Raw genomic sequence first — 22,354 nt, 5'->3', positions numbered from 1 at the left:
TGCCCAGGGCTTGATCCTTCAGGGAAGGGCAGTCAGACATCCCTTTCAGCACAGAATGGTTGTTTAATAGTCTTTGCTTTGGGCTCCAAAACAAGATAAATCCCACTTGATGTAAAACCACAGGCTGACTTCTTTCCTCTTGGGTGATGAATTGTGTCTCCAAGGGGTTAAAACCCTGACAGCGGGGTAGGCCCCTCAGAATGGCTGGGGAACAGAGCTGTGCTGTGACCAGGCTACATTAACGGGGTGCATTTAAAGGTGTGGCTTGCTAAAAAATAAAGGTGTGGCTTGCTGACAATGCAGAGTGTGCTGCAGAAAGGGAGACGTGCAGTCCTGACAGTGGGTCTCACCAGTGAGCAGGGATGTCAGCAGGGGTGTGTGTGTGGGGGGGGGGGGCTCTGCCTTGCTCCCCAGCCAGTGTTTTTTCAGCTGGGTTCCTCCCTGTGGCAAAAAGGCAATGGTAAAGTCAGAATTGAGATGCTGACAATATTGGGGATGGAGTAAGAAGTGAGATGATGTACCTTTCTGTTCCAGGTCAGTCCACTGAGCTGCAAGTTGGGGAAGTTTTCTGCTGTGGTTTCCTTCTCCTGGGCATCTTAGCTCTTTAGGAGAGGACTCCTGGGCCAGAGGCCTCACTGGGTCTCCCCCCAGGACCCCTCTCCCCCACCAGGACCCCCCTCTGCCCAGGCAAGTCTGCAGGGATGTCACCAAGGAGGTAACAAGCACCCCTTCTTTCCATGACCAGTGCTTGGCACTCACAGCTCTCAGCCATCCTGGTACCCCTACACAGACCTGGAGTCAGACCTGGGCAAGAGCCACCAGTTGGGAGCGTGTTGGGAGGAATGCCTCCCCAAGGGTGGGCCTGCATCCAGAGGCTTCCGGGGGCCTGGGATCCCAGTGCTGGGTTGCAGAAGGGCAGGAACAAAGGCGAAGCTGTGGGTGGGGCATGTATTGGCTGGAGTCTTTCTATGTGAGAACCCTGGATCTTCTATCTGGTGACCTGAGGCCACTAGAGTGCTGAGGCAGAGGTAAGGACGTGTCAGCTCAAGCGTCCGTGCTGCCTTAACCCACTTAGTGCTAGGGTATCCCTCAACCCTGTGCTGGGCCTCCTGGAGTGGGCTCCCCACTGGGCAGAGGCTACAACTGGGATGTTATGGGAAGAAAAGCCCGTTACTATTTTTACTGTCAGGCAGCAGCATTAATGCTCCAGTTCCGGCCCCCAGCCTGGCATCTTTTCTAATGGCTCACGGCCAGCAGCTTGCAGAGCTGTTGCTGGGGCCTTCATAAGGCTCTCACACAGACAGGGAGGGCACAGGGTGAAGAAGCCCCAGGGCCTTTGGTAGCATGGCCTGAAGAGGTGGCCCCTGGGCAGCAAGGGATTCTGGCCAAAATGCGGAAGTCAGGCTGAGGAGGGTGGGGACCACTCCCTCCCTGCCAACCCCCCTGCCCCTGACCCCCTGCCTTGTATTCCCACCTGGGGAGGCGGCTGGTGGGTCTTGGTTTCTGGGCAGAGGGCTCTGGGAGTGTGTAGGAGGGAACAGACTGGCTGGTCCTCACTGTGAAGGCTTCAGAACTTGCCCCAGGTCCCAACCTCCCAGAGGTTCTGCACTGCTGCCAGGTTGCTCAGCCCACTCCAGCCATACCGCAGCTAGGCACTGCAAAGCTTGCAGGTCCACCTTAAGCGGCAGCGGCACTGGCGGGTGGGATTTCCTGCAGGAGGTGGGCCTGCCCACAGGCCTATCCCAGGCCGGGGCAGGGTGCCCCGCGCTTCCCGAGGGGCACTCCACCCTGCTTTGGGGAGGCTGAGGGGCTCATCCGGCCCTAGCTCTCCCACATGCACATATTCCCAAGCATGCAGCTTGGGTCAGGATCCTGAGAGATCAGCGCCCCCTCCCCCCCTTACCCTGCCCACTAGCAGGACTTAGTTCAGTCGAGTGGCCCGAGGGCTGTGGGATGGACAGGAGATAAACAATGAAGGTGCCCGTACAGCGTCACAAATATTCCACCCCCTTGAATGCTAGGGGGGCTCCAGGTGAGAGGGGTCTGGCCCTATCCGGGAATAGCAGGGTCATCAACCTGATCCCAGGGACAGGCTCCGAGGTGTTTAGGGAAAAGTCTGTGCAAATAGAGGCACAGGAGGCGACCTACAGGCCACAGCGCCAGGGCCTGCGGAGTGGGAACAGGGGCCCTGGCGTTTGCCGCGGTGTCCACCCAGCGGGCAGGGACTGCAGGTGTGCGACGGCTGGGTGGCTTCACAGAGCCGCGGGCACACGCCTGGCTGGGGCACCAAGGCGAGGAACGGCGCCGCCAGGCCCAGGTCCCGAACGCCACGCAGGACGCCAGCACAGTCGGGGCCGATGGAGCTCGGTGGCTCCCTAGTCTGGGCGGTTCCAGCACGCAGCGCCCCGGGAGGAGGGCGTGGGGCGGGGCGGGGGCCGGGTGCGTCTGCCTTGGGTCCGAGCTCCGCCCCGCCCCGGCCCCGCCCCAGTCCCGCGGCCCCCCTTCCTCCCCGCCCGGTCCACCTTAAGGGGCGCGCTGACATCAGCGCGCCGCCGCCGCAGCTACCCGTGGGGTGGGATTTCCTCCGCCGCCGCCGCCGCCGCCGCCGCCAACGCCGCCGCCACCGCGGGTCCTGCGCCGCGTCCAGCCCGCCCCGCCCGACCCCGGCCCGACCCCGGCCGGCCCCGCCCGCCCGGCCCCGGGGAGGGATGCGGCGGCGCGGCGCCCAGGATGCCCCGCAGCCCCGGGACGCGCCTCAAACCCGCCAAGTACATCCCGGTGGCCACGGCCGCCGCGCTGCTGGTCGGCTCCAGCACCCTGTTCTTCGTGTTCACGTGAGTCCCCCGCGTCACCGGGGGCACAGGCGACCACAGCCGGGCCAGAAGGGGCAGGGGTCGGTACAGCAAGGGATGAAGCTTGGCAGGGCTGGGGGGACAGGGCCCGCGGGCTGGGCAGGGCAGGGGGGCAGGGGCAGGGAGGGCTGGGCATGGCAGGGCTGGCACCAGAGCTATGCGCACGTGAGCCCCCCGCCTGGGCTGAGACAGAAACAGTGAGTGTACCTATCCTGGGGCACCAGGGACAGGTGAGTTCTGTGTGTGGGGACACTAGTGGCTGGTGGGCATCTCATGGGTGTGCCAGGCCCTGAGTGTGAGGAGCTGGGCCCGAATAGGGGAGTGTGTGCTGTGGCTGCCCAGGGTGTTGCTGCAGCCCTCCCCTCCCAACGGGCTGCATGAGGGGACAGGGGCTGTAGAGAGCCACCAGCCTCCAGCAAGGAGCTGAGGGCAGCTCTTGGGTGTCCAGCCCAGGGCCAGAGCCAAGTTGTTCCTGCGTAGGTGTGGCCTGGCCTGGCTGCCACGTGCCTGCCCCAAAGCCACCCTTGATGCTGGCCTGGCAATGCCCTCCACCCTCCCTTGACCTTCTCAGAAAGGCTCAGGGTCGAAGCAGGAGGGCCCAGACCAGGTCACATCCAGGGACACCGGTCATGTCAGGCACTGGGACCCTTGAGTCAGAAGGTAGGCAGAGCCCTGGGCCCATGCAGCCATAGCTTCTTCATCTGAGACAGGTTGGCTTACACATCAGCCTGTTTACAACACAATTGTTGTGGGGCACCCCCCACCCCAGGTACAAGTAGGGGTTGGGGGTTCCAGGCTTTAGTCGTACAGATTTGGGACCACCCCCTTCCACAGGTCCCATGCCGAGACAGCCCAGGTGACTAAAGCTATGACCACTCAAGCCTTCCTGGGAACCTGAAGCCTGACAAGTGGCTGTAGCCAGTGAGGCCTCTGTTCTGAAGCAGGTCAGCCCTGGAGTGTGAGCCCAGAGCAGGGGTGAGCAGCAGCTGGCTTGGCACCCTTGGCCTTAGCAAGAGCGCGGAAGAGTGTGGATAGCAGCTGTGAGGATAGCGAGTCTGCACTGGGTGCCCATGGAGGTGCGGGAGCCCTCTACCTGGAGGCCGGGACTGGGTGGGCACCACAGGCTGCCAAGAGTGTGTTTAAAAAAGGCCTGTGTGGACGGGCTTATTTCTGGCTTTGGCAAGCAGGCATGTTCTTGTTATTCAGATGCTGCTGGCTGTGGGGCAGAGAGGAGAGGGGCAGGTGGGCAGTGGGTGCAAGGTCTTCTGGAGGGGTGGGGCCCAGTTGTCCTGGCCCCGGGGCCAGTGTCTGGGACTTGGAAGGGCCTCAGGTGTGCTTCCTGGTAGCCTGACCTCCACTTACTGATCCTGGTTTCTCACTCCCAAAGTGCAGTTCAGTGTTTTTCCTCCCTAACATTAAAAGTAATACGTGTTCTCTTTCAAGAACTTGTGAAATGCACGGAAATAAATCTTTAAAGAAATTGAAATCAACCTTACCCCAGAGAGCCCGCCTGTATCTCCTCCTAGGCTCACCTAAGCCCCACTATAGTGAGTTTGTTGTGAGCCCTTCCCGTGATTTCAGAGGGCCCCTACAAGACTGCCCTATGAACTCGACTCCCAAGATGTGGGCGCTGATGCTCCTGGACCCTGCCAAGTTTTTCCTTCCTCTGTTCTCAGAGCTGGGGTTCTGGGTTCAGGAACAACAGCCCAGCGAGGTGCAGGTTTCCCTCAAGGGCACTGCAGGCCTTTTCCTGTGTCCTGCCTTGTATGTGACCCACTCTGCCTGAAAGAAGGTGGCATGTGTTCCTGCGGTAAGATGGGGGTGAAAGGGCACTAGCTGGGGGCCAGGCTCAGTGACCATCTAGCCAAGGGAGGCTTGATTGCCCTTGGGACTGGGCGCCCCTGAGCCTCTGAGGCCACATTCTCTGGGCCAAAAGGCCACTGGGGGCCCTAACCCACCCCCACCCCTGGCTCCCCTGGAGTCCTCCAAGACAACTGGGCTCCTGAGAGGGGTTCTGCCAGGCAAACCAGGCCTAGTGACACCACTCACAGCATGCAGATTCCAGGCAAGCAGGGCTCCCAGTGGTCCCCTCCTTGGGACAATCCTCTGGTCACCCTAGCCCCCACACTTTCACTCTCTTTCTGGGCCTGGGCATGCTGCAGACTCAGACATGTGCTCAAAAAGGAGCAGTCCACTCCTGTGTCCTCCCCACCCTGCCCTTGGGGCCCCCACAGGGTTCTTCTCTGTCTCTCCCCCTTGAACTTCACTGGGTGCTGTGTGGCCCCAGGCCCCCTCTCTGCTCAGCAAACAGGAGTTGCCCCCTTTGAGGCAGGTCTACACTGACATCATACAGGGTGGGGAGCCAGGAGCCTAGAAGACCAAGGACCCCTTCCTCGGGCCAGTTCACTGAGGGGGCTGGGACAAGCAGGACATTCAGACATGTTGCCCAGGAGAGGCTGGGGTGTGGATAGAATGACCAGAGGTGGGGCATCCCCCTTGGAGGATGGGGAGCATCACACTGAAGGGCAGATATCCAGAGGCATTTCTCCTCCAGGAAGCCTTCCTAGGTTCCTGGTACAGTCGTGTCCCCTTGGGCTCCAGAAACCCTTCACATTGTGGCTCAGTGCCAGGTTGGGTCAGGTGCTGGGGTGGGAGGTGCCGTTTCTGAGAGCCTCCACCTCAGCCCCTTTCTCCTCCCAGAGCCACTCTGCGGAATGACAGAGGACCCTGTAGACATCAGAAAACTGGAGCTGCTTTCAGACTACCAACACCTGGGGCCAGGCTAGGCCATCTTATGTCTGTCCAGGACCAAAGGTTTGACTTCTGGGATGTCACAGTTAGTTCCCAGGATGGGCCTGAGCCTTCCCCATACTCAGAGGCCCAGAAAGGACAGAAGGCCCAGGTGGATGGAGCTCCTGCCAGGGTCCACATGGGAAGGAAGGAAACTTGAGGTGAGCCCCTTGGCAGGCCTCACTACCTGTGGCCTAGGGTATCTTTGGCCTCCTGAACCTCAGTTTCCCCATCTGCTCAGATGTCTGCAGGGACTGGAATGGGTGCACAAGGACAGAGGCCCTGCCTGGCCTGACCAGGGCAGAGCGGCCACAAACCCTCTGGTCCCAGGTGCTCCCGTGTGTGAGCATTATTCTTAAACACAGTGTTAATGAAGAACCCGATTTAAATGAAAACTCCTGAGGTAAAATTTTCCATTCCACATTTAGCTGCGGCGCGCATACTGTCCCTGCAGAACCCCCCACCCCCACTGGGTGGTGTCTCCCTGCTGGGCCAGGCAGACTTGGGGCCTCAGTCTGGGTGGGGCCCATGGCGGTGGCGTGTGGCCCTGACACTCAGGAGGCGGGGGCTGGATGGGGAGGAGGGCTTCTAGCTTCAGAGCTGGGCCATCCCCCACTCGGGCCGGCCCTGGGCCCAGAGTATGGCTGCAGCCAGCAAGAGGTGGCCATCCTCTGCCCGGAGTATACAGTCCCCTGGGTGGGAATGGAGTGTTGTACTTGTGGGCAGAGGGGCCCTCCTGGAGCCTAGAATAGATTCAAGGTGGACTGAGCAGTTCTGCCTGCCAGGCCTTGCCCACAGAGCTTTCATGTCCTCACATGTCCTCACACTTGCCTGGTCCATGGGAAGCATAGGGAAGGGGGTCAGTGTGAGGAAGGGCACGTCTGCATCTATGTGTGTGTTTCTGCACGTGTGCCAGCATGTGCACAAGCGGGCCTATCTGTCTTTGCAAATATTTAAGCATGTGTGTCTTGCGGGTCAATATGTGTCGATGTGTGCTTGAATACATGTGCCTTTTGAATGTGGTTATGTATGCACATGTATCTGTGTGCATGCATGTACAGACATGTATTCACACAAGTGTGTCTTGGAGCATATTGTGTATCTGTGTGTGCATTGCTTATGTGTATGTGCATGTGTCCCTGCATGTTCGTGAGGATATGTATGTGTGTCTGTGCATGGTCCTGCCGGCACTGGCCAGTGAGCCAGTCTTCCTTAGGCATGACCCAGGCTAGGACCCTCCTTATGGCATGGCTTAGGGGCAAAGGCCCCCTGAGGGAGGATGGGGAGGACAAGAATGCATGGGGAATGCCTGATCCTGCATCTGAGTCAAGCCTGGGGGCCTGGCAATGGTGGGCAGAGGGGCCAATGGCTCAGGTCCCTGTTCAAGAACCTGCCCACTACCTCCCCAAAAGCCTGCCCAATACCAGCTGAGGCCCCACCCCACTCTCCCTGGTATGTGCGGCCCAGGCATGCAGGGGGTTGGTGCCCACGGTGAACAGAGGCTGCCCACCACCTCAATGCAAACGTTGCCCCATCACAGTGCAGATCCCAAACATGGGCCCATTGCTGTGCAGGTGCTATCCACTCCTCCCAGCCCCAGACATCTCATTCAGGGCCACCCATGCAGCCTGGCGGGATCATTGAGGCTCAGGGAGGACAGGCCACCTGGGCCACGGGAAACTCTGGTCAGTGTGGCTGGGGCATTGCCCATGGGGTTCAGTCCCTGCCTGCCTGCATGATGGTTAGAATCCCAGCTCAGACATAGGTTCACCCCAAGGCCTTGATATGTGACAAGCTCTCCTATACCTATTCCTTGCCTCTAAAATAGAGAAAACAGAAAAACACCCACCCCCCACAGCTGGAAGGGTGGATTTCATGTTCTACTGCACAGGGCAGGTAGTATCCACTGGCAAAATCTGGACAACAGTAATGGACAGGGCCCTTGCTCTGGCCTCCCCTATGTGTCCTCTTACCTTCAGTGCCCACCCACCTCCACCTTGTGTGTGCACATCTGCAGGCCCTGGAGCACCTCAGGACCTCTCAGCTCCTTCCTCTCCCAGAGCAGGCTGGCCCCATTGATGCCATGGGACTCACAGGTGCATGAGAGCCCACACTTGCCCTTAATGATTTGCTGTCAGTGTCTTGAAATTCTTGATACTTTTTAATTTTTTTAATGTTTATTTACTTTTGAGAGAGAGGGAGAGACAGAGTGCAAGCGGGGGAGGGGCAGAGAGAGAGGGAGACATAGAATCTAAAGAGGGCTCAGGCTTGGAGCTGTCAGCAAAGAGCCTGACATGGGACTCGAACCCACGAAACACGAGATCATGACCCAAGCCGAAGTTGGACCGACTGAGCCACCCAGAAGCCCCTTGATACTTTGTAAACAAGGGCGCCTGCATTTTCATTTTGTACAGATTGCATAGCTAGCCCTTCCCAGAAGGCATCATGGAGAGCTGGCTTGTACCACCTGAGCGGGGCCCACAGTCCCGCGCCTCTCCCTGGCTCCTCGGAGTACCTGGTTCTCTTAAGCGGGCAGCTCTCACTTGCCTGGAGAGCCCATCCCCACTGGCATTTTGGCTTCTGCCCCCACCCCGCCTTGCTGAGCAGACCATGCCTCAGGGACCCACTGTCACTTTGCTGAATGGGATTGGATCAGAGACCACAGCATACATTCAGCACCATCTGTATGTCAGGCTTCAGCCCACAGGGATGGGGAATGTGGAAGGTGTCTACTGGTGGGTGCTCTGGGTTGCCTGGGCAGGGGGTGATAGAGAAAAGCCCTCCCGGCAGAGGGGACCTGTGTCCTCGGGGAGTGCATCCACCTCCACAGCAGGTCCTGGAGAAGAGGATGGGGTAACTTGCGGCTCCTGGCCCGCTGAGCCTGCTGCCGTGGGAAGTGGAATCTTTAAATAGCCTCTCGCTTTCCACTAAAAATAGCGAAGTTCTGCTACCATGGAGGTGGTTGCTGGGGTGGCAGGGCTGGCTCCTGGCCAAGACAGGCGTGGGTGCGCCAGCGTGGCCGGTGTGCGCTGGGGCGGTGGGTAAGGCCATGGGTACTGCTCACCCTGCTGGAGGCCACGATGCCCTGTCCTCTTAGTCAGGGCTACCGTAGGGGATCTCCTCTGGCACTCCCAACTCCACAGAGGGGCTAGTTATGGGAAGGGGAACAACCCCCCCGACTCCAAAGTGAGTGCCCCCCACTTGTCAAAGCAGCCAGGAGCCATGGGAGAGATCAGGAACCTGAGGCCAGAGGAACTTTGTGGGAATCAAGTGAATGGACTCAGGGACCCTGCTGCAGGGTCAGGGCAGGGGACCACAGGCCATGTGCCCAAGGACTGGTTGTCTCCAGGGAGGGGTCTCTGATCAGGTCCCAAGAGGGCTGAAGAGGACACTCTCTGTGACAAAACACCCACCAGGGAGGTGTGTGTGACCCTTATGGGGTGCCAGGAGTCTGGAAAGGCTTCCTGGAAGAGGGGGCAGCCTTGGAGCCAAGGGCTGAGGGGTAGAAAGAGATGATGAGTGGTTGCGGGGTATTGTGCTTTTCTAGAGTCTCCAGGTGTTCTGCACTGCCATATGGATAGTAAGGTGACAAACTAAAAAGAAGGGAAAAGAAGGGGCTGCCTGGATGGGGATGTGCCCAGTGGCCCAGACACTGAGACTGCACCCCTCAGGGAAAACCGGGGGTGACAACCCACCGTGCATTTACTGACTGAGAATTTTCCCTGGTGAAGGGGCCTTGCTGGGCTTGGGGACAGGTCTGGGTAAGGGCTGGGGCTGGCCTCTGTCTATCATAGTACACAGGCAGAGTGGGCTCATTTCTCATCCTGGGCTCCCGCCCCCCAGTCTGCCACCCCTCCGGCCCACGGGCTGCTCTGAGCCTCAGTTTCTTCAACTGTGAGTTGAGCTCCTAATAGCCACCTGGAGGGTTGCTGGAGTTGGTGTTGGCATAGAGGGAGCCAGCACACCATGCACAAGGTGCTCAGCCCCGATGGTTGAGTAGAGGAGCAGCAGGCTGATGTACAGGGGTCTCCCAGCAGGGATGTGGCAGCAGTGGCCTTCTTGACTCCCACACTGAGCACTGATGGTGGTCTCAGTGGCCCAGCCTTCCTATGTGTGGCCATGCCTAATTCATCTGCTGCCACCTCCCCTCCCCACCCAACTTCAGCACCCCCAGACCCACCTCTATCCTGCTGTCCAATGCAGGTGCCCATGGTTGACTCGAGCTGTGTCCCCAGCTGTTCCCGTCTACAATGGCATCATCTTCCTCTTTGTCCTGGCCAACTTCAGCATGGCCACCTTCATGGACCCTGGCGTCTTCCCCCGAGGTAGGGCCCTGTACTGGGCACATAATCTGCTCAGTTTCACTAGAGTGTGAGTGGCTGACATGAAAGAGCCTGGGGTGGGGTGGGTCCTGGTGGGTGGGCTGGCAGAGATTCGGGAAGGGCTCTCCTGCCAAGGAAGTCACTTTCCTGCCACCTTCCCCTGGTTCTGGCTCACAGCGGATGAGGACGAGGATAAGGAGGATGACTTCCGGGCCCCGCTGTACAAGAATGTGGATGTACGGGGCATCCAGGTCCGAATGAAGTGGTGTGCAACCTGCCACTTCTACCGTCCACCTCGCTGTTCCCACTGCAGCGTCTGCGACAACTGCGTAGAGGTGACCATCCCACCACCCTGTCCGCCCCCATCTCCATGTCTCTCCTCTCCCACCCACTTTGTGCCCTGACTCATTGCTCCTGCCCAGGACTTTGACCACCACTGCCCCTGGGTCAACAACTGCATTGGGCGCCGCAATTACCGTTACTTCTTCCTGTTCCTGCTGTCGCTCAGTGCACACATGGTGGGTGTCGTCGCCTTTGGCCTGGTCTATGTGCTGAACCACGCTGAGGGACTGGGAGCCGCCCACACTACCATCACGTATCCTTGGCCTAACCGCAAAGACAGTATGGGCTGGGGGCACATTCCACGGGGGAAACTGAGGCTCGGGGTGGATTGGGGACTGCCTGACAGTGTGGGCTGGGGACTGCCTGGGAGTCCCCAGGGGGTGGGTTGCCATTCCTGGTTGGGTGGTGGTGGGAATAGTTTGTTCACAGGCACCTGCTCCATGTTTTTGCCTATGGCCATTGGCCTTAACGGGCCAGCATGGCCGTCATGTGTGTGGCTGGCCTCTTCTTCATCCCTGTCATCGGCCTCACTGGCTTCCATGTGGTGCTAGTCACTCGGGGGCGTACCACCAACGAGCAGGTGCTGACCTTAGGAGATGGGCCATGCAGTGATGGGAATGGGGGGGAGGTCCCCTATGGGCCAAGAGGGCCAGGACTACACCAGGACCATGTGGGGGTGGTGTCAGGGAAAGGACTACTGGAGCCCTCTAGTGAGGTGGACTATGCAGCTTCTATAGGGGGAGGATCTGGCCCTGGAGACTCTGGGTGGGGGAATGGAGTATGGGGCCTCACCTGCCCTGTCCCCCTGCTCACTCCTACCTGTGGACAACTGTACTAGCAGTAACTCAGGGCCCAGAAATTCTACAGCTTCCTGCAGGGACACTCGGGGTAAATGGGGGGGGGGCACTCATGGGCTGACCCTGCCCAGCCTACATCTGAGGAACCCCAGCTGTCCCTGCCTGTCCCCCGGTCCACCTTGGCCTGGACCTTGGGTGGCCAGGCTGGCTGAGGGGTCCCATGTCCACAGGTGACGGGGAAGTTCCGTGGGGGAGTGAACCCCTTCACCCGAGGCTGCTATGGGAATGTGGAGCACGTGCTGTGCAGCCCTCTGGCACCCCGGTGAGGCCTGAACGGGGTGTCAAGGGACCCCTGCAGGGTTTGGGGTGGGCAGGTGCGGACCCTCAGCCTGGTCTACTTTTGCCCTTGGCAGGTGTGGCCAGCCTTCTCTTTGGTGAGCGTTCAGGCCAGGTCACCCTGGCCATTGACCCCTCTGCCCCTGGTGCAGGTACGTGGTGGAGCCTCCCCGGCTGCCGCTGGCTGCTCGCCTGAAGCCTCCCTTCCTTCGGCCTGAGCTCCTGGAGCGAGCTGCCCCACTCAAGGTCAAGCTTAGTGACAACGGGCTGAAGGCTGGCCTGGGCCGCAGCAAGGTGGGGGCCCTGGGGTCAGGTAGGGGATGGGATGAAGGCAGACCCTTGAAGGCAGGAAGCAACTATGTTGGAGGGGACCTAGAAGTGGAAGGGGGAGGAATTGGGTAGATTCTGGGGAATGGTCTAGAGCTCAGGGCCCAGGGAGGAGTCCCCATTATGCCCCACCCCTGGCCCATGCCCTACCTACCACTGACCACGCCCCCTCCCAGTCCAAGGGCAGTCTGGACCGGCTGGATGAGAAGCCGCTGGACCTGGGGCCGCCACTGCCCCCCAAGGTGGAGGCCGGCACGTTCGGAGGCGACCTGCAGACCCCACGCCCAAGCAGTGCTGGTGAGGTAGGGGTGGCCAGACAGAGGGAGGGACATGGACTGACCCCAGCCTGACCGCGGTCCATCTCCCCAGAGAGCGCCCTGTCGGTGCAGAGGACCAGCCCCCCGACACCTGCCATGTACAAGTTCCGGCCTGCTTTTCCCTCGGGTCCCAAGGCTCCCTTCTGCGGGCCTGGTGAGCAGGTGAGGAGGCCTGGCCCCGCCCCAGGAGGTCCTGCTCTACCCCTTCTGGAGACCTTGTCCCCAGAGGTCCCACTCCTAGAGGCCCCACCCCTGGGGCCATAGGGTCATAGAGAGCCTTGTGGGTACCAGCAGGGCCTCACCCTGTGGGCATCCCTGCTAGGCATGAGGGAAGGCCTGGCACAGGCAGTCCTGGCTGGCCCCTTCTCCTTGGCTGGCATTGCCCACTGGCCTGGTAGGCGGCTGCCCCCAGGAGCAGTATGTGCCAGGATGCCTGAAATTCCACCATTAGTCACTCTGTAAGGCCCACGGGAAGGCTTCAGAAGAATTTGAGATTGTTTAAGAAAGCACATTTATTTTTTCTGAGTTGTATAAGTACTCTACGATCACTGTGGAGCGGTTGGCAGCCCTGGACAGCTTGAGGAATGATCCAGAACCCTGAACATTCCCAGGCTGCCCACCCTCCTTCATGGCTGGCTGAGAGGCTAGCCTGTGACTGGGCCAGTATACCTGGACCACTCCCCTTCCCTCAAGACCCCTGGCCTCTTCGACCCTGCATCTCAGGACCCTCTGGGCTGGGCAGGGAGTCTGGGCTTCCCTAGCCAACATGCCATAGCCCTGCCCCAGGAGGAGTGTCCTTGGGAATGGGAGGCTTTAGGTACCCTTACCTGCCTTATCTCCTTCCTGGGATTGTCCTCGATCCCATGAGGATTCTGGCTGGTTGGCCAAGTACCCCAAGGCCACATTTGTCCCTACCAACACCCTGTCTCGGCTTTGAGGTTATGCAGGCTCTCATCCCCAGCCCAAGCCTGCTCCGGCATGCCTTGATTCTGGGAGAATCAAAGAGGCCCCTCCTCCCTATTGCTGTGGCTGCCCCCCGGCCCCTCCCCAGGAGATCCTGCCCAGGTGGGCTCTGAGGGTACTGCCCTGGGTGGATGTAGCAGCCAGCTCTGGTCTTACCCTGCAGAGACTCCAATCCTCAGCTGTGAGGTGCCCAGCAGAGGGCTCTGGGCCACTGTGTGGTTATTGTGTCTCCTCAAGGTGCAGCCTCTGTGGCTGTTTCCCACAGCCCCCTCCTCTTCCCCAGGGAAGTAAGAGCAGGAGCAGGGTGCAAAGCCTTCTCTGGAGAGGCAGCATCTGGGTGCTTTGGTCTACCCTGTCCCCACTTGCCTCTGTGGTGGGCAAGGAAGAGGTAGTCAGGGGATGGAGAGCTTCCAGGAACAGCTTGTTGGTTGCACGTGTGGCTACTTTTGATGTCACCAGGATTGTAGCTTCTGTGTGGACACAGAGCGCGTGGTGGCTGGGTGGGACATGGTGGCTGGGCAGTGGTAGAGGTGTGCCCTCTCTCCTTGCAGGTCCCGGGCCCTGACTCCCTGACACTAGGGGAGGACAGCATCCACAGCCTGGACTTTGCATCAGAGCCCAGCCTGGACCTCCCCGACTACACGCCCGGAGGCCTGCACGCAGCCTACCCGCCGTCCCCGCCACTCAGTGCTGCTGATACCTTTTCGGGTGCCTTGCGCTCCCTGAGCCTCAAGGCAGCAAGCCGGCGGGGCGGGGACCACGTGGCCCTGCAGCCTCTGCGCTCTGAGGGTGGGCCCCCCACACCCCACCGCAGCATCTTTGCCCCCCATGCGCTGCCCAACCGCAATGGCAGCTTGTCCTATGACAGTCTGCTTAACCCTGGATCTCCCAGTGGCCACACGTGCCCAGCCCACCCCTCGGCTGGCATGGCCAGCTACCGCTCGCCCTACCTGCACCCGGGGGCAGTGGGTGACCCGCCACGACCCCCACCCCGTAGCTTTAGCCCGGTGCTGGGTCCCCGGCCACGGGAGCCCTCGCCTGTGCGCTATGACAACCTGTCCAGGACCATCATGGCCTCCATCCAGGAGCGCAAGGACAGGGAGGAGCGGGAACGGCTGCTGCGCTCTCAGGCCGACTCGCTCTTTGGCGACTCGGGTGTCTATGATGCGCCCAGTTCCTACAGCCTGCAGCAGGCCAGTGCGCTGTCCGAGGGCCCCCGGGGCCCTTCCCTGCGCTATGGCTCCAGAGATGACCTGGTGGCAGGGCCTGGCTTCGGTGGTGCCCGCAACCCCGCGCTGCAGACTTCACTGTCCTCGCTGTCCAGTGCCGTGAGCCGGGCACCGCGGACCTCCTCCTCCTCCCTGCAGGCTGACCTGGCCAACAACAACGCCCCTGGGCCTCGGCCCGGCAGCGGCTCGCACAGGTCCCCAGTGCGCCAGGGCCCACCCTCCCCACCCAGCACACCCCGCTCACCCTCCTATGCAGGCCCCAAAGCTGTCGCCTTCATCCACACGGACCTCCCGGAGTCGCCACCCTCGCTGGCCATGCAGAGGTGGGTGCCAGGGGGCAGGGGGCTTCCCAGCACCAATCAGGTGTCCAACCGCCTGTGGGGCCTCTTGGCTGAGCACGTGGGGGTTGTCCAGGAAGCCAATGGCTGCCTATGGGGGTGAGCCTCACCCTCCTTGGAGGCTCCTGGCCAGCCTGTATGGGGATCACCCAGCTTTAAGGACACCCTGGCATGTCCCAGGATGGGAGGCAGGAGGATTTGCATCTTGAACACCTTCTCCCCTAGCTGGCGTGATCAAGTGTAGCAGGGACCCCAGGGCTTCTTCCTCTGGAGATGGTGTCTGTCCAGGAGGCTGTATCTGGGGGACATCACCCCATGGCAGAACATGCTGCCCTGGGTGCACATAGCCTCAGGCAGTAAGGGCCTTTGCTCAGAGATGGGGAAACCGAGGCCTAGCAGGGCAGGCTGGTTCTAGGTCTCTAGCAGACGGATAATTGGAAGTTAGGCTTGCTGCCTTGCCAGGTCGGGTCCAAGTATATGAGCTGAACACATGGTGTGTGCTCAGCCCCACCGTGGGTGCATGGGGATTGTCAAGGTGTCACCCCTGCCACATTGAGCACAGGCTCAGTCAGGGAGGAGGTCCCTGTTGTGGGTGTAACTGTCGCAGTGGGTGGCAGCTAAAGGAGGGAGTGGCTCCCACCCTTGTGGATGTTTGGGCAGCGAGATCAGAAATGCTATTGGTCAATACTAGGCAAGCTGGAGGGCAGAAAGACCTCCCCTCATCTTCCTAGGAGGTAGCAGGGAAGGGGTCCCACAGTCACCCCTGGGCTCCCCAGCTTGGGGCACTAGAACAGTCCAGGGCTTGGGGTTTTGGCCAGTGTCCACCTGGCCTCCCTGCACTCTGTGATCTGTCCCAGTGGGAGGGACCAAGGGACCTGGGAGGGGGGTGATGGCCATTCTGACATCTGTCTGTCTGTCCTGTGACAGCAATAGCCCTCCCTCTGCAGGCCCTGCATCCCCACCCATTTGCTGGTGGGACCTTCTGGGCTCAGAGGCAGGGGCTGCCCTGGGCTCTATCTACGTCTGCGTCATCTGTCCTGTTGCCTCCGCTGGCCTCTGTCATGCCGTGATCCCGTGTTCACTGTGGGTGTGCATGTATGTGCTTGTTTTGATGCAGGGACCACCCTCAGCTGAAGACCCCCCCAAGTAAGCTTAACGGGCAGTCCCCGGGCCTGGCCCGCTTGGGGCCTGCTGCTGGCCCCCCAGGGCCCTCCGCCAGCCCTGCCCGGCACACGCTCGTTAAGAAGGTGTCCGGCGTGGGTGGGACCACGTACGAGATCTCAGTGTGAGGACTGACTGCCATCCATCCGCCGTGGAGCCCCGGGGACCAGGACCCCCAGCGGCTGCCCCCCCTCCCGACTTCTCTGCCCTGGGAGATGAGGAGGCCCAGTCCTGGTGTGGACACGTCAGCAGAAGAGACCACGCCTCCACGAGCCTGTCCCTCTTCCTCCGCCCGTCCATCCACCCATCTGCTCTCCAGGGCACAGCTGGGCTGAGGGCCCCCAGGCTGCAGGATCTGTGTGTTGGTACCCCTGTTCCCACAGGTGGGGGCGGCAAGGTGGTGCGGACTGCATCTGCACCGACTGCACCCATGCCCCTGAGGTTGTCCCCAGGCTGGTCCCCACCTCCTCCCCTTACAGACGGGTCACTGTGGCCCAGAGATGGACAGAGAGGCCTGGGTCCCTGGCTGTACTGGACCGAGGCCCCACCGCCTGGCTGCTCCTAACTCCTTGCCTTTCAGGGACCTGCTGGAAGCTTGTAGCTTGGCAAGGCCAGTTCTTCTTCGGGGAGTCCAGCCCCGGCCTCCAGGCACCCAGCTCTGGGACTGCTCTGGGTTCTGACAGACAGGTGGACGATGGACAGACAGACAGCCAGCTGTGGGTGGGGTCTCGGCTCCGTGTGTCCTGTCTCACCCAGCTGGTGGGTGCGTCCCGGTGTCTGTGCGCTGCGCTGCCATGCCACGTCCCATGTGTTAACGCTCGGGCCCCCTCTGCTCCCACTGCCGGGAAGCTCGCTTTCATTGAAGCCTTAACCTCTGCTTTATGCTCTTGTGGGAGGCGACTGGGGGCAGGTGGGAGCAGGCACGGGCCGGACGCTGCTACAAGGTGCCCATGAGACCAGGAGTCCCCTCCCTGCCAAACTGGAGATACCCCACCCCATGGCATGCAAAGTCTGGGCCCTACTGGAGCCTCGGCGTCCTTGTGGGAAGCACATCGGGGAGGGGGTCAGAGTTTTGCCTGGCGCCAGGGACCCGAGAGTAAGCACACGGCAGCGTCCGCTTGCGTTGTGTCTGTTTTATGTTTTTATATCTACATCTATATATCTATAATTTTATTAAAAAAAGAAAAAGAGTCATTTTGATCCTTTCCTTCAGCAAGGCCAGGGCTGTTGCTGCAATGCGGGGGCTCCAGGGGCAGGGGGCAGAGTGGGTCAGGCTCTGGGAGAGGTGTTGGCCAAAGGTGTGGGCATTCCTCGTGGGTGTTTCCACTGACTTAAGCTGAGTTGGAATCCTGGAAGGTGGGGGCTGGCCTCGGCTGCCAGGTATGAGGCTCCCATGGGTCTGCGTCACCCCTGGTAGTAACAGGCCATTTAGAGAAAGGTTGGGGTTGCAGCCACCCTAGGGCCCCCTGGGAACCCAGTGGCTTTTGGGGGAGATGGAGTAAGGGAAGTAGGGGGTGCTTTGGGGGCCACCTGCTAGCTGAGGGCCCTGTGGGGGCCAGTGGTGCATCCTGTAGCTACATTTACTAGAACTCACCCTCCTGGCAACCTGAGTGCCTCCCCTACTCCCCCACCTCCCACTGCCAAATGTTGGGGGTGGGGGAATTGGGAATTCACAGCTTTTTAGGGCTGAGACAGCCAGGTCAAAGACTTGGAGTCTGGGGCACGGGCTGGCCCAACGTGGGAGGCTAGCTGGGCCTTGGACCCTGCACTGGGCAGCTGTGCCCCATGCTGACCTCCACCTTTCTGCTTCTCTCTCATGGGACGCTGCGGCCCACAGGGGGCGGATCGGCACCTGCAGCCGTGGATGGGGCCGGCGTGGCCAGCCCAGGGTGCCCCCCGGCCTGCACCTATGCCACCTTGGCCTCCCTGAGGACCGCCCGCCGCTGCGGGCACCCTGGAGCCCGGCCGCCAGGGCGCCTCCACGAGGGGCTATGTGCCGCCTGCACTCAGCCGCCTCCAGCCTTTTCCCCGGTCTCTCGGGGCCTGAGCGGGACACCAAGTAGGCAGCTCCGGGGCCCCGAGAGGACAGCCCAGGAAGCCAGGCTGCCACAGACCCTGGGCTGTGGGCTGGGGGTCCCTTCTCCACCAGCCGCACCTTGACTGACTCCCAGCCCACTGGGGCTTGTGACCCTGTGCCCACCCACCTCAGGAAGTCCCCACCTGCTGTAGGGGGTCCAACACCCCAGGCAGGGGCCCTGGAGCTGCTGGGACCAGCACGGCCTTCCCGGGGTGTTGCACCAATCACCCCGACCTCCCTGCCTGACCAAGCACTTTAGATGCCACTTCCTCCCCAGGGAGCCCAGGCCTCTGTGGGTTGGGCTGGGGTGGGGGTCTCAGGTTGCCCCTGCAGGTCACTGCACTCCCCCCTCCCCACACCCAGCACATGAACAGATGCCTTAACCTCTTGGAGCCGCCAGCCTGGTGAGTCATCCAGGCCCTGCCTGGGCGGGGAGGAGATCCTGCCAGCCCAGTGTGTTCCTGGTGACAGCTCTGCCTGACCCCACCCAGCAGTCTTCACTCTTTCACTCCGAGATGTGGCACCTGGGGGACCTCAGACGGCCTGGCTGCCCACAGCCCTACAGTCCCTGCCAGCCAGCCAGGGCCTGGACGCCCCCAGGGGCAGGGCAGAGCTCTGGCCAGCCCTTTTCCTGACTGGGCGGTGCCTCTAATTCTCCCACTTGGGGCTGAGCAAGCCACAGAGTTACTCTCTATTGTCCTAAAAGGTATTTCCCCCAACCCCATTTAATGCCCTAAATAAAATTTTTGGTGTTTACCTCCATGGCTCTGTCCACCAACGTGGTCCCCCTGTCCTCCGAGCCTTGGGGCAGTGCCAGGAGGCTGGGCTGGACAGGGACCCTGGGTCAGGGAGGGGACAGGAGTGGGAGGTGGGAGGTGGGAGGGTGATGGCCGGTCAAGTGTGGGGAGGGTGGGGTGGTCGGCCAGATAAGGACAGAGGGTTACATGAGGGGTGTGAAGTCAGTGGGTCAGCAGATTCAGGACTGAGAACCTCATCCCTGAGGTCTACAGATTAGGCCCAGCCCCAGGGATGAGGCCTGAGGATCCTCATCCTCACCTTCAGTGGAGACCCTTCTGCTACACCCTCTGCTCAGAGCCCTCCCTGGTGGCCAGGGGTGGGCTGGGGGCTTCCTGTGGAGGCGCTGATGACCAGTGGACAGATGGGGTGTGGGCACTGAGGCAGGGGCACCACCCTGAGGAATCCCCACTGTGAGATTGCCCTCAGAAGGCTGCAAAACCTCCTGCCCCTCTCCCCCGTTTCCATGGAAACAAGCTCACACGCTGCCGTGTGTGTCACGACTGTATGTCCAGCCGCAGGCCCAGCCCTCAGGACAGACCCCGCCTCCACCCTTCTCCGCAGCTCCTGGTGGGGATGGCGCATGGCAGTGCCGTAGGCAGGCGCCGGCGCGGCCGCTGGGCACCCGGGGCAGCGCCGGCCGCCTGGCCTCCTCCTCGCTGTGGCTGCTGAGCCTCCGGCCTAGAAGGGCAGGAAGTCGTCCACCTCCAGGTGCAGGAACGGGCCCAGCAGGGCCCGGAGCTTCCAGACAGCGGCACGGCTCAGCAGGGGAGGCACCAGCCCCTCGAAGGGCGCGGGGTCCACCACGTACACGTAGGCGGCGGTACAGGCCAGCAGGGTGCCCAGCAGCAGCCTCAGGGCCAGCAGCCTGCGGGCGGCGGCGGTCAGGGGGCGGGGGTGCCCATGGGGATGGTCCCAGGGGACTGGGCTCTACCAATGCACTCACAGAGCCACCTACCAGAGCTGGCTTTTGAGGTCCTCGGAACATCCCAGCTGAGGCCTTGCCTTCTGCAGGGGAGGGGCTGGGTCAGAGCTTGCCCCCAGTGGCAGGGGTCCCTGTGCTGCGAGTTCTTACCTTCTCCCCACTACCCCACCAGTGCCCAGGACAGGCACCTGCAGCCATGTCTCAGGGTCATTTGGCTCCTGGTGTGGCTCCCTCCCTGGGGCCTCCTCCATTGTAGCCTGCATCTCCTCCCTGAGAGGGGCCTCCAGGGTGAGGTCAGACTGGGAAAGGGTGTGGGGTGGGGGGCTTACCGCTATGCATGCCATCTGCTGCTCCTTCCTGGCCTGGGTGCGGCACTGGGCACGCTCCCTGGGGATGGGGGCTGTACAGTCAGGGCCATGTACGTCCCCCACCCCAGCCTGCAGCACCTCTCGGTCTGGTGTAGTGGAACTGGGGAGGGGTCAGGGGTTGATCCACCCATCCTGGTCAGAACACCAGCCCCTTTCCCAGTTCAGCCAGGGCCCCAGACCCCTGACCCTGCACATCACCCTAGAATCTCCAGCTGAATGTCCTCCATCTGGTCTAGTACTCCCCGGATGTCCTTCTTAAGGTTCTGGCAGGGGGCGGGGGGAGGCAAAGGAAGTAAGACAGGTCCTTTAACCCTGACTATTCTGCTATATTCCCCTGTTTCTCAAAGCTCCCCTGTCCCTGCACACTTTGCCTAGTCCCTGTTCCCTTCATTCTCCGGGTGTCAACCTTTGAGGACCTACCAGGAGCCCAGTGGCCTGGTTGTTCAGGGCCATATGTACCTCGGCCACGCCATCCCATACCTGGTGGGAGAGGGGAGGCTGGGTCACACGCTCCAAGGAACAGGACCCATGATGTGTCCCACCAGGTGGGTCCCCCAGCAGCTGTCCCATCCCAGCCAGGCAGGCACCTCGGTAATGGCCATCTTCTTCCTCTCAAAGGACAGTCGGATCTGCTGCAGTTCATTCTGGAGGATGGGCACCATGTGGGCACAGGCAAGGCCAGCAGTGTTAGTTCTTTCTTCCTCTAGCCACTTAGGACTGCTTGCATAAAGAACTCCTGCCCCCCACCTCTGGCCCAACTCCTGGGGACCCACCTAAGACTGCTGCATGAAGGACCCAGCCCCCTCAGCCCAGTTCCCAGGGACCCACCTGAGACTGCTGCACGAAGGACTCTTCCCCCCGGCACAGCTCCTGCCGCAGCAGCTGCAAGGGTGCCCTGTCCTCCAGGGGCTGGGAACTGGTCTGCTCAGGGGTCTGTGGAAGAGCCCTTGGGTCAGCCCCAAGGCCATGGGCAGCATCTGTGGTCACGGACTGCTTGAGAGCCAGAGCAGGGGTATGGTACATAGAGTCACTGGGTCATTCCTGACAGCTGCCCTCTGTCCAGCTGGGGCCAGATGTCTGCCATGCACTTACCCAGGCCAGGGTCGTGCAGCTCGAGTGCTCCGGGCATAGGGGCAGAAACTGCTGCCCTGGCCCCAGGAGGGCCCCCAGCTGCTCTCGCAGATCCTGGTTCTGTCTTTTCTGAGGATGGGAGGCAGAAAGATGGGAGTCCTTGTCATAGCCACTTCTTGGGCAGGGGACTGAGACAGTGGGGGCTGGGGCAGAAGCTGCAGCTCTGCGAACAGCTTCAAACCCATTGCACAGATGGGCTCTGAGCCTGGGCTGGCCCCACAGCCTCGGTGGGCTCTTCACTTACCAGATTCTGGTTTTCCTGCTCCAGCTGGAAGAAGGACTGCTCTGCAGGACCCAGGGGCACGTTCTGGAGCTGGGAGGGGGCTGCCCTGGGTGAAGCCGGGGTTCCTGCCCCTGTTGGCAGGGGTGGGCAAGGGCCGGGTCTGGGCCCTGAGCTGGGGGATCCCCCTGGCCTGGGGGCCCCTTGCTCTCGTCCTGAGTGCAGGGGCCAGCCCCACCCCAGCCTTGCCTCCTCTTGCCCTCGTTTTGTCCCTGTTGGGTCTCTCGGTCTCTGTCGCTGCATCTCTCCCTCTTCATTTGCCATAAAGCTCCCAGGTACCTCAGCCCCTACCCTGGGCCCCCCGCCTCCTACCCCCGGAGGTGGGAAAGGTCTGGCCGACTCTATTGAGAGAGTGGAGCTGAGAGGTACCAGGCAGGGCCATCTTACAAACCCTTGGCAGGGTGGATCCAGGCATCCTGCACGGCTGCTCGAAGCTGATGGTTGGGGGCATTGGGGGTGGGAGTGGCCACAGGGACCCAGGGTTTTTGGCCCCTCCATAACCCCTTCTAAACCCCAGGTCCAGGCTCTAGCCTGGCCTGACGTGCCACCCTCTTATTGAGGGCCCTCTAGGTGTCATGGCTCACAGGTCTTCCTCAAGGGTGCCTGTCACAAAGGCCTGGGCACATCCAGGGAGGTCACAATGGGCCAGGGCAGTGGCCAGAGCCAGGGCTGGTGGGGCCCCTCCCACCCCATCCCTGTTTTTGAAGTACCCTCCTCCACTCACCCCCTCTGCCTCTTCTTCACCCTAGCTCACTCACCAGCCTTAGCTATTTTCTGAAAACATAAAACAGATCATGCAGACACAAGGTTAAAACAAAACCAAACGCCAAACAAGGTGTCCAGTGTGACTCTCCCCCCTCATTCCCCCGCCCCCCACCACCCACAAGCCTGGTCATGAAGCTCTTTCTGGGGTTGGCTGCACATTCTGCACAGCTGAGTGCCCTGTGCCCTCACCTCCTCATCACACAGAAGAGGTTAGCCCAACACCTGGCTTTTTTACCTGA

At 61.2% G+C, this 22,354-nt stretch overlaps 2 protein-coding genes across 13 annotated transcripts; one reads left to right on the top strand and one right to left on the bottom strand.

The window, feature by feature from the left end:
• The first annotated feature begins 2,652 nt into the window (after positions 1 to 2,652).
• Positions 2,653 to 18,607, top strand: ZDHHC8 (zinc finger DHHC-type palmitoyltransferase 8). Of its 6 annotated transcripts, none has more exons than XR_007145940.1 (12): positions 2,655 to 2,834; positions 9,846 to 9,967; positions 10,142 to 10,299; positions 10,387 to 10,559; positions 10,784 to 10,886; positions 11,334 to 11,425; positions 11,592 to 11,733; positions 11,943 to 12,063; positions 12,136 to 12,245; positions 13,598 to 14,598; positions 15,731 to 16,537; positions 17,612 to 17,745. XR_007145940.1 is itself a non-coding variant. In XM_047828498.1 (11 exons), exons 1-11 carry the CDS (start codon positions 2,731 to 2,733, stop codon positions 17,835 to 17,837), a joined length of 2,352 nt encoding a protein of 783 aa, XP_047684454.1. In that variant the 5' UTR covers positions 2,654 to 2,730; the 3' UTR covers positions 17,838 to 18,607. The 6 variants fall into 6 exon arrangements, 4 of the variants coding, with proteins under 4 accessions (XP_047684456.1, XP_047684457.1, XP_047684454.1 ...); XR_007145941.1 differs by having other exon boundaries at positions 15,731 to 16,533; positions 17,612 to 17,726; XM_047828498.1 differs by lacking the exon at positions 15,731 to 16,537 and having other exon boundaries at positions 2,654 to 2,834; positions 17,612 to 18,607.
• Positions 17,117 to 21,937, bottom strand: CCDC188 (coiled-coil domain containing 188). Of its 7 annotated transcripts, XM_047828507.1 has the most exons (10): positions 21,315 to 21,937; positions 21,032 to 21,139; positions 20,768 to 20,932; positions 20,527 to 20,583; positions 20,360 to 20,419; positions 20,138 to 20,202; positions 19,901 to 20,039; positions 19,605 to 19,654; positions 18,609 to 18,690; positions 17,117 to 17,184 (listed from the first exon to the last, which is right to left on the bottom strand). In XM_047828507.1, the coding sequence occupies exons 1-10, from the start codon at positions 21,846 to 21,848 to the stop codon at positions 17,179 to 17,181; spliced, it is 1,266 nt and encodes a 421-aa protein (XP_047684463.1). In that variant the 5' UTR covers positions 21,849 to 21,937; the 3' UTR covers positions 17,117 to 17,178. The 7 variants fall into 7 exon arrangements, 6 of the variants coding, with proteins under 6 accessions (XP_047684463.1, XP_047684462.1, XP_047684459.1 ...); XM_047828506.1 differs by lacking the exon at positions 17,117 to 17,184 and having other exon boundaries at positions 18,585 to 18,690; XM_047828503.1 differs by lacking the exons at positions 17,117 to 17,184; positions 18,609 to 18,690 and adding an exon at positions 19,130 to 19,327.
• Positions 21,938 to 22,354: the final 417 nt, after the last annotated feature.

The sequence above is a fragment of the Prionailurus viverrinus genome, chromosome D3 (assembly GCF_022837055.1).
Source record: "Prionailurus viverrinus isolate Anna chromosome D3, UM_Priviv_1.0, whole genome shotgun sequence".
In the NCBI taxonomy this organism is placed as follows: domain Eukaryota; kingdom Metazoa; phylum Chordata; class Mammalia; order Carnivora; family Felidae; genus Prionailurus; species Prionailurus viverrinus.
The sequence above is the reverse complement of the archived record's forward strand: the minus strand, read 5'-3'. Positions and strand labels throughout refer to the sequence as shown.

Excerpts from the sequence above, each read along its gene's own strand:
- ZDHHC8 (XM_047828498.1), top strand. The coding sequence starts at position 2,731 with ATGCCCCGCAGCCCCGGGACGCGCCTCAAACCCGCCAAGTACATCCCG. Across the intron at positions 2,835-9,845 it reads ACCCTGTTCTTCGTGTTCAC|GTGCCCATGGTTGACTCGAG; the intron begins GTGAGTCCCCCG and ends TGTCCAATGCAG. Across the intron at positions 14,599-17,611 it reads CCCTCGCTGGCCATGCAGAG|GGGGCGGATCGGCACCTGCA; the intron begins GTGGGTGCCAGG and ends TGCGGCCCACAG.
- CCDC188 (XM_047828502.1), bottom strand. The coding sequence starts at position 21,848 with ATGGAGGGGCCAAAAACCCTGGGTCCCTGTGGCCACTCCCACCCCCAA. Across the intron at positions 20,203-20,359 it reads ACCAGGCCACTGGGCTCCTG|AACCTTAAGAAGGACATCCG; the intron begins GTAGGTCCTCAA and ends GCCCCCTGCCAG. Across the intron at positions 19,515-19,604 it reads GACCTCAAAAGCCAGCTCTG|GCTGCTGGCCCTGAGGCTGC; the intron begins GTAGGTGGCTCT and ends CGCCGCCCGCAG.